The sequence below is a fragment of the Mustela lutreola genome, chromosome 10 (assembly GCF_030435805.1).
Source record: "Mustela lutreola isolate mMusLut2 chromosome 10, mMusLut2.pri, whole genome shotgun sequence".
NCBI classification, from domain to species: domain Eukaryota; kingdom Metazoa; phylum Chordata; class Mammalia; order Carnivora; family Mustelidae; genus Mustela; species Mustela lutreola.
This window is the reverse complement of record NC_081299.1, coordinates 15,643,744-15,661,946: the sequence shown is the minus strand read 5'-3', so window position 1 is coordinate 15,661,946 and position 18,203 is coordinate 15,643,744. Positions and strand designations below refer to the sequence as shown.

The 18,203-nt window shown below is 57.3% G+C and overlaps 1 protein-coding gene across 4 annotated transcripts in view; it reads left to right on the top strand.

Annotated features, from left to right (window-relative positions):
- Positions 1-18,203, top strand: part of HSPG2 (heparan sulfate proteoglycan 2) — a 98,770-nt gene that overhangs the window by 25,591 nt on the left and 54,976 nt on the right. For 2 of the 4 annotated variants that reach the window (XM_059138362.1, XM_059138360.1), the window contains exons 2-10: positions 7,551-7,686; positions 8,236-8,280; positions 14,244-14,353; positions 14,462-14,520; positions 14,789-14,949; positions 16,072-16,122; positions 16,565-16,693; positions 16,926-17,180; positions 17,269-17,388. In XM_059138362.1, the coding sequence (XP_058994345.1) occupies positions 7,551-7,686; positions 8,236-8,280; positions 14,244-14,353; positions 14,462-14,520; positions 14,789-14,949; positions 16,072-16,122; positions 16,565-16,693; positions 16,926-17,180; positions 17,269-17,388 (1,066 nt within the window). The remainder of the gene's footprint in view (positions 1-7,550; positions 7,687-8,235; positions 8,281-14,243; positions 14,354-14,461; positions 14,521-14,788; positions 14,950-16,071; positions 16,123-16,564; positions 16,694-16,925; positions 17,181-17,268; positions 17,389-18,203) is intronic. The other 2 variants (XM_059138364.1, XM_059138363.1) reach the window with 1 other exon arrangement.

Sequence of the window (18,203 nt, the reverse complement as noted above, 5' to 3'; positions counted from 1 at the left end):
AAGTGGCCGAGGCAGCCTGGAATCTGGGTTGCCGAGAAGAGCCCACCCTCTGCCCCACTGGCCATGTCTCTTGCTCGGGCCCTGGTGGTGACAGCCCTGTTCGGCCGTAACCCCAGCTCCATGCAGAGGGACCTTAAAGGCAGGGACCGTGTGAGGTCCACCTTGGAAAGGCCCAGGCAGAGTTCTCCGGCCAGCCTTCCCAGAGCAGGTACCCCCTCATTCCACTTGCCTCTTCCAGCAGCTCTGGGAAGGAGGCAAACCAGGCAGACTTTCTTATACCTGTTTCACCACCGAGAAACCTGAGGCGTGGAGGGAGTGTTCTCTGTTTCAGGGAGCATGGTATCTGGGCCCTCTTTTCCCTTGGGACTGGGTGTTGCGGCCTCCTCTTTAGTGATGGGGAACTGAGGCAATGTGACTCTTGCTGTGAGTTCGAGCAAGGCCTTACTTTCTTGTTCTGAACTTCATTTTCTTCTTCTGTCAGAAGGGCTAATCCCCACCTGGGGGCAGTTGGGCAGGTTCATTGGTTCATTCATTTACTCTGTCTGTGTGCACGGATGTTAATTGAGCACCTAGTACGTGTCTTCTGTCTTGAAGAGGCAGCAGTGCTCAAAACAGGTGAATATCACGGCCCTCCTGCTCCTTCTGTTCCACACCAACAGAAACGGCTGGTGTGGAAGCCTGGTGCACAGAGTGGGCACTGGCTACAGTGTGCTAGAAGGGAAGGGTGCCGAGGGGCTTATCCAAGGCCACAAGGTGAGTCTGGGGCAGAGATGGCACGAGAGAGCCCAGAGTTCCGCGTTTCTGCGTCCTTATTCTCTGGTGAAGACCCTGACCAGCCCTCCATGCTCCTTCTTGGCCCTGGCTGGAATGCAGGCTTGGCAGGTTGTGGGCCTTGGGGTGGGAAGCAGGGGCCTGCTGGCTGCTGGGCCTCTAGGCTAGCAGAGTACAGAAGAAGGGGCTCTGCTTTTGAACCAGATTCCCCTTGCCTTAGCTGTGTGACCTTGGGTAGGTGGCTTCACTTCTCTGAGCTTCTTTCTTTATCTGTAAATTGGGAACAGTGGTGGATGGTGGAGGAGCCGGTACCTGCTTGGGGGGCTGTGCGTTTGCACGAGATAAGCCCTGTGAAAACCTGATCTCGGCACCTGCGCCCTGGAGCCCTTGCTGTGCCTCTGCCATCCTCCTTATTTGGTGGTGGTAATGGAGGGGATCATGGTTCTTCCCGGCTAACTGGCTGGCAAAGGTCCTGCACCTTGGGAGCCTGAGTGTGGGAAGCTGGCAGGCCTCCCGTGTGGCACGGGCAGGGTAGGCATGCCAGAGGACGCTGTGGCCACCTCGTTTCCGGCCCGGCGCCCCTCTTAGCCTGCCAGGGGATTAAAGGTCTTTTGGCCTTTGTGTCGGGCTCACCCGCCCCTGGCAGTTTGCACGACAAAGTGCTGCCCTGACAGATTCCTTCCCCTATGCTGTCTGCTGCCCATAGACAGGGCACTGGGTAGTCTGGGGGTAGGGCGGGCACCTTGACCCTGTATCTGGGGCCCAGGCTGTTGCAGAGCCAGGGAGCACTGGTTGTGAAGTGACCTGGGAGCCAGTATTGTAACAGAGGGGGAGGGAACTTCTCCGGGTGCGTGTCCTTCCCTGAAGACCCAGGGGCCCCGGATGGGGGAAGGGACACTGAGGCAGGGCCTGTGCTGGCAGAAGGCAGGTGTGCAGGCAGGGGCTCGCTTGTCCCCCCGCCCCCGTACAGTCTCTGGATTTCGATGCGGTGAGCTCACTCCAGCCCAGATGCCTGGAGCCTTGCCCTGGGCAGCTGCAGCTACCCTGGGGACTGCGGTGCTCAGACCTTCCTGCCCAGCTGTGGGGGTGGCGGTGGGCTCAGCCCAGGCCTGGGCTGTGGGGAGGGGGCAGTGGGTGGGCTGCCCAAGTCATCCGTGAATAATACTCCGGAGCAGCCCCAAGCCCTCTGGATCCTCCTCAGAGCCAGCAGATATCTTGAGCTTCGGCCCCAAGCTGCGTCGTCACCCACAGCCTGGGTGCCACCCTACCAGCCAGCCTGGAGCTTAGGAGGCAGGGCCAGAGCCTTCCCCCACATTCCAGACCTGGAGGCCAAGCATGGGCCTGAACCCATACCCCGTGCTGCCATGCATCCCTTCTTGTCCATACCCACCCCTCACCTCTACTCTGCCCCTTGCACGCTACTCATTCTAGCACTTACTGAGCTCTTACTGTATACAGGGCATCAAGCTACGTGCCTCACATGCCTTCAGCTTCCTTTACACGGTGATCCTCTGCGAGCCTCCCTTTGCTCATCTGCCAAATGGAACTGGTCATGCACCCGAAACCCAGGGAGTCATAGGCGCTTTGGAATTCGGAAGTTTCTAGATAGGAGAACGGTTGCATAGAAGCGGTGAGAACACTCAGTGGAGTCTGGGGCAACGCCCGTCGTGAAACGCGGTCACGTTGCTGCAGCAAAACCTACAGCTCCTCACCCGGAGTGGAGTAAATAGGATGTTAATAGCTTCCTGTCAGTTTGGGTCAGGACTTGGCACTGAATGAGCTTGTTATAAACTCATTTTAAAAAAGAAAACACTCTGAGTTTTCAGAGCTCTTTGGCTTTCCCTTACTGCAGACGAGGGATCATGGCCCAGCAGCGCCGGCCCTGCCCCGGTTGCTGCAAAGAGTCACCGAGGTGGTCCACACGGTGCTGAGGCTGGGGACCGGCCTGAGAAAGCCCTCAATGGAGCCAGCCCGTTCCTGTTGTCACCTCCTCCCTGTGCCGCCGCCTTCCTTGATGTTAACAACACCAAAAACACTTATCTGCACATGTACCCTTTGCAAGGCCCACAACCCTCACTTAGGGACTTCCTGAAAAATCCCAGACCCCATATCCCGCATCTGTATCTGCACCTCCCCCTGTCCCCCAGACCTTCTCCACCTTCTGTGCCCCTCTCTAAAGGCTCCCCCTTTCCCCTCCATGCTGAGTTCTTCCCAGCTAGCCTTGGATCTGTCTTCATCCTCACTCAGGCCAGGAGAGGAAGGTCCAGCTTCCGTCCCTTGTCCCAAAGGGTCTCTGTAGGACTTGGACCTGGAGACCTGTGTGCACCCTCATCCCCACCAGGAAGGCCTGGACACAGCCCAGCCTCAGGGAGCGGTCTCCCAGAAGTTCTCCACCTGTCTGGGTCCCCCTTTCCCCTGCGCCCCACGGGGGGGCCACCGTGCCCACAGCCCTGCTCCAAGCAATTGTTCCCAGCACACTAAAACAGTCCTTTGGCCTTGGTTTATATGAGTCAGCTGCTTCCACTTCCCCCACCAGGAACCTGCCAGGTCTGGAAAATCCCCCTCTCTGCTTGGCTCCTTCCTCTCTGGCCCAAGTCGGCCTTCTGGACCCCTCCTCTCCAGCCCCGTCATCCGGCTCCAACGCCTGCCTGAGTACTGCGTTCCTCTGGGAGGAAGCTGGGCTTTCTCATTGCCGGAGATGGACTCTAGGGCAGGAAACCTGGGTTCTATTTCTGCCTTTGACCTTGGAGCCACCAGTGGCCCTCTTGGGACGTTAGACCACTGGTAGCTCAGGCGTCCCATGGGCCATCCTGGGAGCCGGTTGGGTTGGGGATGGGAACCGACCAGCCCTGGACATCTTGATCCTGCTCCCTGCTTAGACCTCAAGGCCAGCCTGCAGGCCCAGCCTCAGCCCTGCCTCTTTCCTGGTTAACAGATGCAGAATCCAGAGATCCTGGGTCTGTCCTGGTTCTGCCTGCCACTCACCTGGGCAAGTTACATGGGAAAGCAAGGTGTTGTTCCCTCCTCTGTGAAAGGGGGCCTTTCACACCTGCTCAGCCACCTCAGGGGTCATGGTCAAGGTCCAATGACACTAAGATGGAGGAAATGCTCTGTAGACTGTGAAACAGCACTGTGGTTGAAAGGTTTTGTGGAGTCACTCTCAGTGACCTCAATTACTTCCGGCAAAAGCTTAAACATTGGAACCAAACCACCAGAGGTCAAATCCCAGCTCTGCCACCTGCTAGATTTTCAAGTAGATAACCCGACCGCTCCGTGTCTCCATCCCTACAGTGGTCTGTTTAACACCTATAACCTGGGTTCACGTTTATAAACATCCTTAAAGGAGTGCCTGGTGTATAGTAAGTGATTAATACATGTTAGCTCTTTCTGTTCCCAAGTAGACCCCAGACTTTCCAGATCTGAATCCAAGTTCCCTTCTGTGGTCAAGTCTCAGGCTCCTTTGGGCTCTTTCCGGGAGCCTCTTTCCGGTCTGGCTCCTTCTCGCCTCCCAGATGTGAAATACAGCTGCTAGAACCTTTTGATCTTTAGCTTTTCTCAAATGAAGCCTCTGCTCTTGCTGGGTTGGCCCTCGCTGCAGGCCCTGATCTGACCCCGGAAACTCGGGCCCTGGGGAGGGGGCTGCAAGCAAGGGTAGGCTGGCATGTGGAAGGGCCTGTTCCCTGGAGTCCCTGGGGTGGGATGGCTTCTATCTGGGCCCGACACGCTCTGGATTCTCTTACTCCTCTCATTGCAGATGTGTGTTCCTGACATTTTTTCCAAGTCGAATCTCACTTTGCTATTTCCTCTCTGGTCCTGACACCGCCCTCCCCGCCCCCGCCCCCCCCCACCCCCTCCCTCCCAGCTCCAGGCCTGAGAGAAGCTCTGGACCTTGCTCACCACCAGAGTTTCCCTTCCCAGATGGCAGTGTCTAGGGGGTGGCGGGAATCTCTGCGCCCCATGCACACCCCCGACAGCCTGGCTTGCAGAGGGAGGGGGAAGGTGTGGCATTGACATAGAGGGAGAACCCTTCTCAGGTGGGATGTCTCTAAGCCTGCCCGTCTAACCTCTTCCATGCCCCTAGGCCAGTCTTAGCCTCACACTGCCCTTAGGTCAGCCAGGGCCTGCTCTGAACCCCCTTCCCACCCACTGGGAACACTGCCCTCTACTCACAGTCATGGAAAGGGGGAGAACCCCTCGTGGGGGATTGATCTTGCGGTTCTTAGCCAGTGAGTCAGAGTTCTCTGTGCGCACGCCACTCCATCCCTCCCTCCTGGATGAGAAGGAGCCCCGGAATCTATTTCTCACCAGCTCCTGGAGGTTCTAAAGTTCATTCCTGGATACAGACCCAGTCTGGGCCTAGGCCAGAAGTCTGCTGGCCACCTAGGACGGGGATGGGCATTTGTCTGGAGAGAGGGTGGGGAAGGAAAAGGAACCGGAGGAGGGGTTTGCCCCCTGGACGGGAGGGGAAGGGGCTCTAGGCCATGAGAATGGTAAGTCATGGGCAGTGCAGACCTTGCACAAGACTTGGTAGCGCGGTAGATACAAAGGTGACTAAATTACCCTGCCCCCAAGTTGCTCCCAGCCTAGGAAGAGAGACTGTGTGTAGATTGCATGGGAGCAGGTAATGCCTCCAAAGCAAGTCTAGTTCAGGAAGCAGCTAGACTTGATAGGGGAGGACATTTGATCACTCACTCATTCATTCATTCATTCATTCAAGTAGTTATTCAACATGGGGCCCCTGCCTTCAGGATGTTTCCGTTCTAGTGGAGATGCAGGTGATTAGAGTGTGAGCCCAGAGTGCCCAGTACCCAGTGTGGGCACAGAGGGGACTGTGAAGGCCAAGGGTCAGGACAAAGTCTCCCAGAAGAAACTGTCTTTTTAAAAAATTTAATTTAATTTAATTTAATTTTGTCATCTTTCTTGAGGTACAAATTATATACAACAAAATGTACCCATTTTAAGTGTACAGTTCAGGGGCGCCTGGGTGGCTCAGTGGGTTAAGCCGCTGCCTTCGGCTCAGGTCATGATCTCAGGGTCCTGGGATCGAGTCCCACATTGGGCTCTTTGCTCAGCAGGGAGCCTGCTTCCTCCTCTCTCTCTCTCTGCCTGCCTCTCTGTCTACTTGTGATCTCTCTCTGTCAAATAAATAAATACAATCTTTAAAAAAAAAAAAAAGTGTACAGTTCAATCACGAGAGGTATGTCCCCAGAGAACTGGCACTCCAAAAGGTTCCCTTGTATCCTTACCCGGTCAGCCTGCCCCACCCCTGGTCCCGGGCAACTAGTGACCTGTCACTGAGGGTTAGACCATCTCTCCACTACAGCTTCATATAAGTGGAGCCCCACAGAATGTCGCCTTCTGTGTCTGGCATCTTTCCTCATGTGTGACTGAGTTCGGCTGTGTTGCTGTAAATGTCAGTAATTCATTCCTTTTTCTTACTGAACAGTTAGAGGAGGTGATGGTGAGCTGAATTTTGGAGGGTAACTTAGTCCGATAAACAAAGGGAGGAAGGGCATTTGAGCAAAGGGACCACGCGAGAAAAGGCCAGAGGCTGCAGGGTCATGGGCTGGGCAAAGCTGGGGGCTGTAGGGAGGGAGAGAGACTGGCCGTCTCATTGTTTTCCTTCTCCTCCTTGGGCCTCTTTCCTGTTACCTTCACCTTGTCTAGCCAGTGAGGGCTGGGTCTGGCTTTCACAAGCCAGACCATTTCCTTCTGGCTGGTTTGGGCTCCCCAGGGAGGGCTGAGGCTAGGGCAGGGCCTGAGATACTCGCACCAGGTTCTCTGGGGCTGGACATGCATTACGGGGCCACAGAGTATCACAAATATGCACGCTGTAGTGCTTGGGGGCTCTGGGGTTCCCGCAGGCTCCCCCTGGGCTTGTGTTTTCCTCTACAGTATCTGATAAAACTCATTTGGAAACATCTTGATCTTATCTGAGAGGCAAGAGGCACTCACTGCCCATACCCTGACCTGAGAGAGGCAGGTGTGATGGCCGCCAGGGCCCTTCTGCTCTGGCCTGCAGGGCGCAGGGTCTCAGCACGCCCTCTGTGGAACTTGTGCTGGGCTCAGCATCAGCCTGAGGTCACACAGAGTTGACACCACGCCTGTCCTGCCCCCATCCCGCCCAGCCGCTGGACTCCACTCCCGCTGCTGGGAGCACAGATGAGCTTGTCATTGTGGCCACAAGGGCCGGAGCGGGTTGTCCAGCATGGCTGGAATGTGTTTCCTGTGGCTTGGAACTTTGGAGGCCAGACTGAGGCCAAAAGAGGTGGCCAAGATGGCCTGATGGGAAGCTGTCATTGGAGACAGCAGCCGCAGTGGGCTCCCCCTTGATTTCTGTCTCTGTCCTATCCATCCTGACCCTGGCTACCCTTCGTGCCTGTGGCCTCCCTCTTTGCTGGCTCAGGTTACCCGTTACCTGCCTGTGGTCCCCTGTCTACTGCCTGGTGTCCTGGATGACCCTTACTTTCTCGAAGGAAGACGAGTCAGTCATCACTTACCAATGTGATTTTAATGTCTATTTATATGAGGATTCTTTCAGACTCAGTGAATTTGCAGGGTTGGGCTCTGAGGCCTGTAAGGGTGAATGGGGCTTTGGGGGAAACAGAGTCAAAATGAGTAGTTCAGCCCCAGCCTGACTCTCTTAGCCAAACCACATCTGAGTAAACCACTCCACGGCTTTGGGGGTGGGACTCGGGGTCCCGCTTGAAGTGAGGAGAGGGGTCCTGGGCTTGGCGGGGGCTGGAGAACGTGACCATCGACTGTGTGATCTCCTGCAGGTGGCCCGCGGGCTGCAGGCGTATGATGGCTTGTCTCTGCCCGAGGATGCAGAGACGGTGTCGGCGGGCCGGGCTGGCTGGAGCTACTCAGACCTCTCTGACGACGAGGACTTGCTGGCTGACGAGGCCTCTGGAGGTGAGCAGAAGGTTCTGGTGGCAGGGAGCAGAAGAGGTGAGGGGGTGGAGGCGGGGTTCTTCCCACCCGTCCTTAGAGGGGCCCTAGGAAGCTGGCCCAAGGGGGCGACTCCAGAGATGATAGCATCCTAAGCCTCATCCGGATCCTCCACTCACAACCTGTGTGACTCTGGGATGACAGCTGCTCCCCACAGCCCAGGATGATGAGGACTGACAGGGAGGTGGCAGACAAGGCACAGCAGAGGACAGTGACCGCCCCGCACTGCACCCTGGCCTGGCCTCGCCTGGTGGCCAGTGTGACCGGGCCCATCCTATCCCAGCGCGGGCAGACAGTCAGGTCCCCAGAGTGTACGGCCTTGGTCCGTGCCCTCTCCGACGGAGGCTTCTGAGTGGACTTTTCCCGGCCAGCCTCCCCAGGCATGGGGAGGAGGCGACAGTTCTCGGCTTTCATGACCTGGCACATGACATGCCGGGGCCCCGAACCGTGCCCGACACCCAGTAGATGTCCAATAAATGCCTGTTGCCACACACACCTCTCTTCTGCTTGCAGATGAGCTGGGGAGTGGGGACCTGGGCAGCGCGGACTTTCAGATGGGTAAGTTGCTAAGGGCATAGGCCCCCCTTCCTGCTCCCCACAGAAGCCCCAAAGCAGGGCTTTCCTACCACAGAGGTCCTGTCTCAGGAGCCGAGGGCCTCAAGGGCTCCATGGGCCTGCCGTGCAGGTGGTCTCATACTTGCCCAGTGACAATCATGTGACATGACTGGCAGGTCCCCACGAGTCAGGATGTGTAGGATGTGTGGTCGTCTGTGCCCAAGGGACAAGGCTTAGGGCCACAGGCAGAATATGTCCGGTTATAATAGGTGCTGAAAGCCAGAAATGCAGCATTCAAAGGAAAATTCTCATCTCCCAGAGCAACTCCACTGTGGGGTCCTTCCCTAGATCCCTTCTTCGGGGTACAGAGCTGGGGACCCCAGGCGGGGTTGGCCAGGTAAGGGTGCTATTTAGCTCAGGACATTTGGGCAGGCCAACTAGGGGTGGAAGTAGCTTCACCCTGGACCCGGGAGGGACCCTGCCTTTAGGTTGGGTCACCTGCTGGGAAGCCAAGGGTTCCTGGGTTCGGGAAGAAGGCTGGGCTTGGTGGAGAGACGAGTATCAGGCCTCCCATCAGCGGCTCACGCTGCCAGCACGCAGTGCACAGTGGAGCTGGGGCCAGGCCAGCACTGGGCCTCAGAGTCCCTCCTTCTTCCAACCCCAGCATTCCGGGTAGAGAAGGAACTATTGGATGGCAAAGCCCAACAGCTCTGTATGGTTCCTGCTGCCTTCTCTGGAAGCCAGTGCTGAGCACCCTGTAGTCAGGGCCAAGGGTGGAGCTCAGCTCAGATGGCCACAAGGCAGCCAGTGGCTCCCACAGGGGTGGGCCTTCACCTCTCTGGGGTGGTGACCCTACCTTTGGTGCATCAGGGGCATTCGTATGCCTGAGGGTTGTGTCCTACCTGGGCAAGTACAGACAGGAGGGTTGGCCCCTGTATGTCCTGGTCCTGACCATGACCTCCCAGCCCCTGGAACTCGGATCCTGCCTGAAGCTTTTCCCCATGTAGGTCCTTCTAGGGCTGTAGGAAGCCCGGGAGCTGCCTCTTGCTAAAGCGAGGCCTGTCTGCGGGGGCCCTGGTCCTGTCCCTACGTTCCATTTGGAAATGTCTGTGGCCCCTGCCGTGGGGCTGTCAACCACCACAGCTCTGAGGAGCCCATGCTAGCCTTCCTCCCCCATGAGAGGCAGCTGCGAGGGCAGGAGGGGTCAGAGGTGGGAGAAGGGGTTGAGAATGGAGAGCAGCAGCCGGGCAGGGCCTGCTAGCCGGGCAGAGGTCTGCGCTTGTGAGTGGGTCCTATCCGTGGGAAGACACAGGGCCTCAGACCCTCCAGGCCTGGCCCTGGCATCGGCCCGCCACCCTTGGGGCAGGTCCAGGCAGCTGGGCTGAGTCTGAGGCCTGGAGTCAGCAAGTGGGTCTGTCATTCCCAGGGTCTCTGTGTGCTCACTTCAGCCTTGCCCCATGCTGGGAAGCAGGGAAAGCAAGGGCCGTCAGAGACGGGGTTACACCGGCCATGCCCCTTGCCTGGGGCCCAGCCCAGTACCCTGAAGCTGAGCCCCTGAGATGGTACCCTAGCCCACTCCCGCAGCCTCTGGCCCTGCCCCACTTTTTGCACGCCAGTACCCCAACGTGGCAGACAGCCCCTCGCTCGGACATCCCCTCTCTGGGATCCCCACCCAGCTCCTCTCTCGTGTCTGGCCTGCTCCGACACCCCTCGGGGCCTCCTGCTCCCCTCCTCCCCTGCCTTGGCCTGTCTCTGTCCTCTTTGTTTCATCTGTGCTTTGTCCTCCTGTCTCCTTCTGTCTTTCTCCATCGCTGTCTTTCCCTCTCTCCCTTCCTTCTGTGTCTCAAACCTTGCTCTCCTTCTTCCCCTGCTTTCTCTCTGCATCCCCATCATTCCCTTCTGTCTGTCTGTTTCTGTCTTTTCCCATCTCCATCTCTCCCTCTGGTCCCCTCTCCCTCCCTTGCTGTCCTTCCTGGCCACTCTCTCTGCAACTCTGCTCTGCAGGCCCCGGGCTACCCTCCTGTGGCTGGTGGGGAGTCTCCGCCCAGTTCAGTGAGGCCAGGGCGACCTGGGGGTGTCCCTCTGTCTCCCTCCCCATTCCTTACCACCCCCCTTCCTCCCCAGCCTCTATTTTATCACACGCAAAGTTCTGAGGGACTTTCTTTTTGAGTCTGAGGGCCTGGCCGGCCCCTGCCCAGGACATAGCCAGGCCCCATCTAAACACAGTGGGTGGGTTCCCTAGGGTTCCCCCACCCTGGGCACTGCTAGGACAGGGATGAATGCAGCCACCCCACCCCCCCAGGAACAAGGCCCTAGAGGCTGTAGGCCACTTGTACTCCCCTCAGGACTGGCTGATTCGGGGCCCACCCAAGGGACCCAGGGGCCCTCAGGGCTGGGGTTCAGGGGCCTGGGTGTGTGGCAGAGGAGTTTCGCAGCAGGGAGTTGATGGGATCGTTGCTTTGGGGCAGGGGTGGTCCCGTGTTGTTCCCCACCCCCACCTGGGCACAGGCAGCTCCTGGCCTTCTGCTCCTCCAGCCTCTGTCTCCAAGTGAGGTGTCTGGTTCAGGTCAAGATGAGGGCCAGGAGGGAGATGGCTGGCCGGGGTGGGCACCCAGAGAGCACACCCACCCGGGGCAGCTTCACTCTCTTACAATACCCTCAGCTCTGGGGCCTGGTTCCTGGGACAGACAGGGCTTTACCTCCTGCCCTCAGCCCTCAGACGCTGGTCGTAGGGAGGCAGTTCAGGGTGGAAGAGGGAGGGTGCTCGCCCTGACCTACCCCTGGTCTGGGAAGAGGAGGCAGGGGTGGGGTCAGCCTGGAGGGTCCGCACCCTTCCCAGGGCCCAGGAGAAAGGGGCTTTGTGGAGCCCTGGCCCCCTCCCCCAGGATCCAGCACATTCCTGGGCAGAGGCCCGGCCTCCTCGCCCGCGCTGGGCCATGGGGCTGAGGCCAGGGGCTGGAGGGGCTCTCAATGGGCCTCTGTGCCTGTTCACAAGGGGCCTCTGTGGCCGAGCTCACGGCCTCCACGCTTCGACCCACAGAGCCCCACCCACCCGGCCCCCAGGAGCCCAGCCCAGCATGGTCCCTGTGTTTCAGGGCACGAGCACCCTCCCTCAGTGTAGGAGTCCCCTCCTGCCCCATCCTGACACCCCAGGGCTTGCTTAGCCCAGGCCACAGAGGGAGAGGGTCCTTGCTTGGGGGGCGTGTGCACCTGGGGGCCTGGCCAAGTGCAGGGGCACAGGGAACGGGCCTTGTGGTCAGGCCCACCCAATACTACCCCCTGCTCTACTGGCCTCACCCTGTCATCAGTCCCCTCTCTGAGCCCCTTCTGCCTCAGGGCCTTTGCAGCTGCTGTACCCTCTCCCCAGAATGCTCTTCCCCCAGATTCTCCTCCATGGCTCACTCTCTTCCTTCAGGGATCCCCTTTGAGGAGAGTCCTTCCCTGGCCCCCCCTGGAACATAGCACCCTACCCCGATCCCAGCACACCCTCTGCCCCAGCCCTGGTTCTTTCCCCAGAGGCCACGTATTTCTTGCTCATTTGTTTCCTTTCTCCTCCCACTAGAAAATCATCTCCGTGGGGACAGGAATGGTCATATGTGGAGTTCACAGCCAGACCCTCTGCCCTGAGAACACCACCAACCACGTAGTAGGCCATCAATATAGATTTGTTAGAGGAATAAATGCCTCTCTCAGATGAGAGGTAATAAAACCAAATCCATCCCTCGGGTTTGTTGTAATTAGAGGTAACCCAGGCAGCCCCGAGTACTCACCCAGCACGGTCAAAAATGTACTTTACGATTCTGAGCTTAAGCTTCACAAGAACCCTCGGGGGTGGGGACTGCTGTTACACGCATTTTACACGCAAGGACACTGAGGCTCATCCTCGGGGGTGAAGCATATCACACGAGGTCACAGGGCTGTAAGTGGCAGTTTTACTCCAGCAGCTAAGCTGTTAACCACATCACTGCCTCTCACACAGTAAGAGCTCACGTTATCTGGAACTGACTGTGTGCCGGAGTCCGTCCTAAGCATTTACACACATTTTGATATTTGTAACTCATTAACTTGGCAATTATAATTAACACCTAAATTCAGGAACATTATAAGATTTAATGCCTAAAATATCTTATACATAGTAGGGGCTCAAGAAACAGTGTGTGTGTGTGTGTGTGTGCGCGCGCGTGTGTGTGTGTACACGTACACACTAGTCTATGTATACAGTAAACATATGTTATAGACCGAGTCAGCATCTACTACATGTCAGGCTCTGTTCTAAGAGCCCCATATGAGTGCTTACGTGTGTATGTATATGAGTCATTCCCAGCTCATATTAACTCATATTTATAACTGCTGCGTGAACTCATGAACATTGTATGTAATGTGTATAAAACATTATACAGGGGCGCCTGGGTGGCTCAATGGGTTAAGTGTCTGCCTTCGGCTCAGGTCATGATCCCAGGGTCCTGCGATCCAGCCCCACACTGAGCTTGTTGCTTCTCCCTCTTCCACTCCCTCTGTGCTTTCTCTCTCTTTCTCTCTCCCTCCTCTCTCTCAAATAAATAAATAAATCTTTAAAAAAACAACAGCAACAAAACTTTATACATATCATGGGGCACCTGGGTGGCTCAGATGTTAAGCGTCTGCCTTCGGCTCAGGTCATGGTCCCAGGGTCCTGGGATCGAGCCCTGCGCTGGGCTCCCTGCTCAGTGGAGAGCCTGTTTCTCCCTCTTCCACTCCCCTTGCTTGTGTTCCCTCTCGCTGTCTCTCTCTCTCTCCATCAAATAAATAAAATCTTTTAAAAAACCCGACTTTATACATATCATATATGTATAGTAGGTGCTTAGAAACAGTCGTATGTGTACGTCCACACTGATCTGATATGAATTTATTAAGTCATCACATCTTAGGCGCCAACTGTGTGCCAAGCCCTACACTGGCTCTGGGGATGCAGGGGTGAATGCGATCCAGGGCTGCACTCCTCTTCGGGTTCGTGGTCTAGCAGGGGACAGAAGGGAGGGGACACCAATTCCCGATCCTCTAGCACCTGCTCTGTGCCAGGCACCACATCTACGTGCTCGGGGAGATGGTGTATGTGAGCATGATGTCATTTATTCCCTCTAGCTCTCCAGTGCAGTCAATGTAATTAATTAAATTAATTAATATTAAATTAATAATATTAATAATAAAACATTAATATTTATTATTTATTTATTTATTTATTTATTTATTGTTGTTTATTATTTAACATTTAATATTAAATTAATATCCTCGTCAGACCGAGGAGGAAACAGAAGCTCAGAGAGGTGAGTTCAGTGCTGCAGTGTGGCTGACCTCAGAAGCCATGGTTTTCACCATGAATCCCTATAGTCCATGTGTCACCGGGCAGGATCTATGCAGTGCAGGGTGGAAGGTGCTCTGATGGGGGAAGCGCAGGGGCTGGGGGTCCAGACCAGGTCTCTCTAACATGGCCAGGGTTGAGCGAGGAAGGCAATTCAGGCGATCTTCTTTGAGGAGGTGATGGTTGAGCCAAGCCCTGAGGGTTGAGTAGAACCAGCCACAGAAGAGTAGGGAAGCATGTCTCAGTCACTCGTGGCTGATCCCTGTGCCAGGCCAGCCTCTTCTAGAAGCCAGCTCTTTTTTTCCAGCATTCTCTGTGCCGTTGGGGGTGGGGGTGGGGTCCTCTTTTGCAACATCACTTAGCTTCTGGGTCAGGCTGCTTCCCCGATGATTGAAGCCCCCTCACTCGAAGGTGGAGGCCTCGGCTTTGACCCTGGGCAGGACTGCCAGGGCCACTGTGACAAGTACTCATACGGGCAGTGCTGGGCATGGCTGTGGACACCCAGGGGTCAGCCTGGGCAGAAGGCCTCTAGAGACCATCCCTGAGTTTCCTGCCGCTGGCCTAGCTGCCTGAGGCCACCGCCTACCAGGCCGGGCCCCTCATGGTGACACCCCACTCCTCTCCACAGTTTATTTCCGGGCCCTGGTAAACTTCACCCGCTCCATCCACTACAGCCCCCAGCTGGAGGATGCGGGCTCCGAGGAGTTCCGGGAGGTGTCCGAGGCGGTGGTAGACACGGTGAGGTGAAGGGGAAGGGGCCTGAGAGTGCCCCAAGAATGGGGGAGCAGGCGGCCCTGGGAAGAGGTGAAGATGTCTGGAGGCTGATGGTGCTGTGTTGCTTCCCAGCTCGAGTCAGAGTACTTGAAGATTCCTGGGGACCAAGTTGTCAGTGTGGTGTTCATCAAGTGAGAAGGGTCCCCTGGGGGCCGGAGAGGGACCGGGGCGGTGGGGGCGACAAGAAGGGGAAGGAAGAGAAGCCAAATGGAGTGCATCTTTGTTGGAGCAAGTTCAGGAATTTGGGAAGACAGTTTAGACCTTAAATTGCCCCATTCGGGTCCGGGCTGTCCAGGGACAGGGAAAGAGGAGGTCAGGCCTGAGCTTCAGGCTGGGGGCTGAGGGAGGAGCTGAGGCCACGGACTCACCAGCTCCCCGGCCCCCCTGCCCCATCCCCAGGGAGCTGGACGGCTGGGTCTTTGTGGAGCTGGACGTGGGCTCGGAAGGGAACGCGGACGGGGCTCAGATTCAGGAGGTGCTGCACAGGGTCATTTCCAGCGGCTCCATCGCCTCCTACATCACCTCCCCCCAGGGCTTCCAGTTCCGTCGCCTGGGTACAGGTAAGCCCATCCTGGGACCTGGGGCACTTCCTCGTGTCTCAGACTTGTGGGGCCCCTTCCAGGGTCCCCACCATGGGCTCTTCTAGCGTGGGGCCTGTACACCGCTAGGGACAGGGAGCTCACTACCCCATCAGTCTGCTCCCTCAGTCTCTATGCAGCCCTGGTTGGGTTTCAGTGTAATCTTGTAACCTGTTTCCTCGAACTGGTGCCCAATTAGACCCAATTTCTGCTCTCCCCCCTCTCTCTCTAGACCTCCATACATTGACAGTTAGGTGAGAATTCCTTTCTACATACAGTACTTTGAGACCAAACACTTACGTATTTAATAATAACAGAACAGACATGTATGGAATGCTAACTGGAGGCTAGGCACTCAGTTAAGGCCCTTAATATCCAGCTTCCCATTCAGCCTTCATCATTCCTACAAAGTAGACAGTCTTCCTCTTTTAGAGATTAAGGGACGGAGACCCAGAAAGGACAAGTGGCCTGTCCCATTCACCTGGGCAGTAGTGGAAAAGCCAGAACTGACACCAAGCCCCATGTCCATGCCAGTCTTGCCAGAACCTTTGGCGAGAGGAGATGAGTCCCCACAGAGAGATCGAGAAACTGGGCCATAGTCACACAGCTTTCAGATATAAAGGCCTGGCCTTCAAGCTCTCAGTCAGCCCGGGTTTCTTTACATGGCACCCCGTCTCCTGTTCTGACTCCCAGACCAGACAGGCCCTGTTCATTCCCCCACAGGCCCTGCTTCTCAGCCCGACTCCATCCCTGTCTCTCCCCCAGGGAAAATCTCCAAGACATCACCCTCCCTGACTCAGGGGAACTCAGAACTGAACACACTCTTTCCCTCCTGTGGGGTCGCCCAATCAGAAAAATTACATCGAAACCATCACCTCCCTTGTTCTTCACACAAAACCCCAAAGAATACACCTAAAGTTCAAGTGTGCTCTTTTGGTATTCCCCAGCCCCAGATCTGAAGATTTCTGGGCACCTAGCCTTCGTCTCCCCACATTTTAGGGAGGCTCCCTAGCTAGGGATGGTGGGACGGGCCTGGTTTGGCCCCGCAGCCCATGGCTCCCAGGTCCCACGTGGGGCCAGTGCTGATCACACCTTCCTTTCCAGCACAGACACCCCCGCCCCCTCTGGCCGCCGTGGCGGCCGCAGTGACACCAGGTGAGAGTGTAAGCCAGACCTAGGCCCAGCCAGGTACCTGGACGAGTTCCTGGATGGCGGGGAAGGAAGGAGGAGGGCGAGATGGCCGGGCAGAGCCCACAGCCGCCCCTTCAGCCTTTCCCCGCATCCTCCCTGGGCCAGCTTGTGGCCTGCATGCGTGTGATGTGGTATTCGCATGCGTGTGGCTTGTTAACTGCGTGTGGGGTTTCTGGAAGGCATGGGTGAGGCCACCGCCACATGTCCCATGCCCCGTGTGTGCTGTGATGTGTCTACCCTGTGCTCCTCTGCCTCGCTGAAGTCTGCCAGAAACCAAATAGCCAGACACAGGGCACCAAAGCCTGCTCCCAGCCACGCAGTGCCTGTGCCACCCACAAGTTCCGCCCCGCACACCGCCCCCCCCTTCCCCCGCACCGTCCCTCTGACTCTCCTCCTACCCCCGCAGTGCCCCAGGTCTCGCGAGTCTGCACCGAGGCCGAGTTTGCCTGCCACAGCCACAACGAGTGCATAGCCCTGGAGTATCGCTGCGACCAGAGACCTGACTGCAGGGACATGTCTGATGAGCTCGATTGTGGTGAGGGGCCATCCAGGGCCACCAGGGACCCACAGACACCAGGTGGGCCAGCACGCACCTGGCCCCCAAGTCCAACAGGAGCTGGGAGGGTTTGGTACAGGCGGGGGGGGGGCAGGGATGCGGGAGGGGCACTGGCAGGGAGGTATGGGGAGGGCCAGCAGAGCATGGGGGCGAGGGGTGAGGAGCCACATGCCGCCACCCTGTGCCAACACCAGGAGGGCTCTGTCCACAGAGGAGCCAGTCCCAGAGCTCAGCTCCGTACCGCCCGCTCTGGTGGAGACGCCACCCTTAGTGCCCCGGCTAGAGGCGACCACCCCACAGCAGCTCCCAGGCTTGCCCACTCCCCAGCTGCTGGCCCCCAGTCCAGGCAGGCCTCTGCCCTGTGGGCCTCACGAGGCGACCTGCCGCAGTGGGCACTGCATCCCCAAAGACTACGTCTGTGACGGGCAAGAGGACTGTGAAGACGGCAGTGACGAGCTCAGCTGCGGTGAGGACCGGATGGTGGAGAGCCGGCTGCGGGGGGGCATGGGAGTGGCTGGGGGAGGCCGCTGGCTGAACCGAGCCCGGTCCCCCAGGCCCTGCACCGCCCTGTGAGCCCAACGAGTTCCCCTGTGCGAACGGACACTGCGCCCTCAAGCTGTGGCACTGTGACGGGGACTTTGACTGTGAGGACCGCACCGACGAGGCTGACTGCCGTGAGTGTGCCCAGGGCCCGCCCCCCCCACCAGGCCAGCCTCCCTGCCCCAGCCCTGCCTGCAGCATGGTCTGCTCTCCCTGAGAGAGCACAGGCTCTGGGGACAGACTTGAAGGTTCCTCTCTCTCTACCCCCAGCGGTGAGGGCTCTTGGCTTTGAACTGAGCTTTGTAGGAATCCATGTGGCCAGACTGCCTGTGGCCAATGTCTCCTTGTTTCTTTTCTGTAATTTGTTGTCATAGATCTTCTCTGTGTTATTTATGCTTGGGTAGGGGTCAGACAAGTGCCCAAGAGGGCTTGATAGCCCAGTGTCCCCTAACGATGGGACATTTGGCATATGTGGGAGCCAGAAACTTTCCCTGATGGGCATAGGGCTTCTTCACAGCGAGCTAGTTCGGACTTTTCTGGACATCGTCTGCCCAGCTCTTTGTGGTCTCCCCGTTACCTCGTCCATCGTTCACCTGTCCATCCATCCATTCACCCAACTCTCCGTCCGTCCGCTGTCTACACAGCCCTTCATCCATCTGTCCACCCATCAACCTACGATCCTTCCCTCCTCCTAGCCACCTATCCCCATCTACCCAGCTGACCTCCATCCATCCTTCCAGTCAATGTTAAGGCCATTCTGGCAGTTAAATGGCTGACCCTGGAGAGTCAGACACTCTATCAGGCAGCATCTAGAGTGTCCTTCCCTGTAGGTGAAGCCTGGGGTTTGGTAGTCTGAGATTGAGGATAATTTTCAAACCACTTTTCTGTGATCCCGGGTCACGTGCCCGGGTGCATGTGGACATTCCTTCCGTCCGCCGGTCCAGCTCCT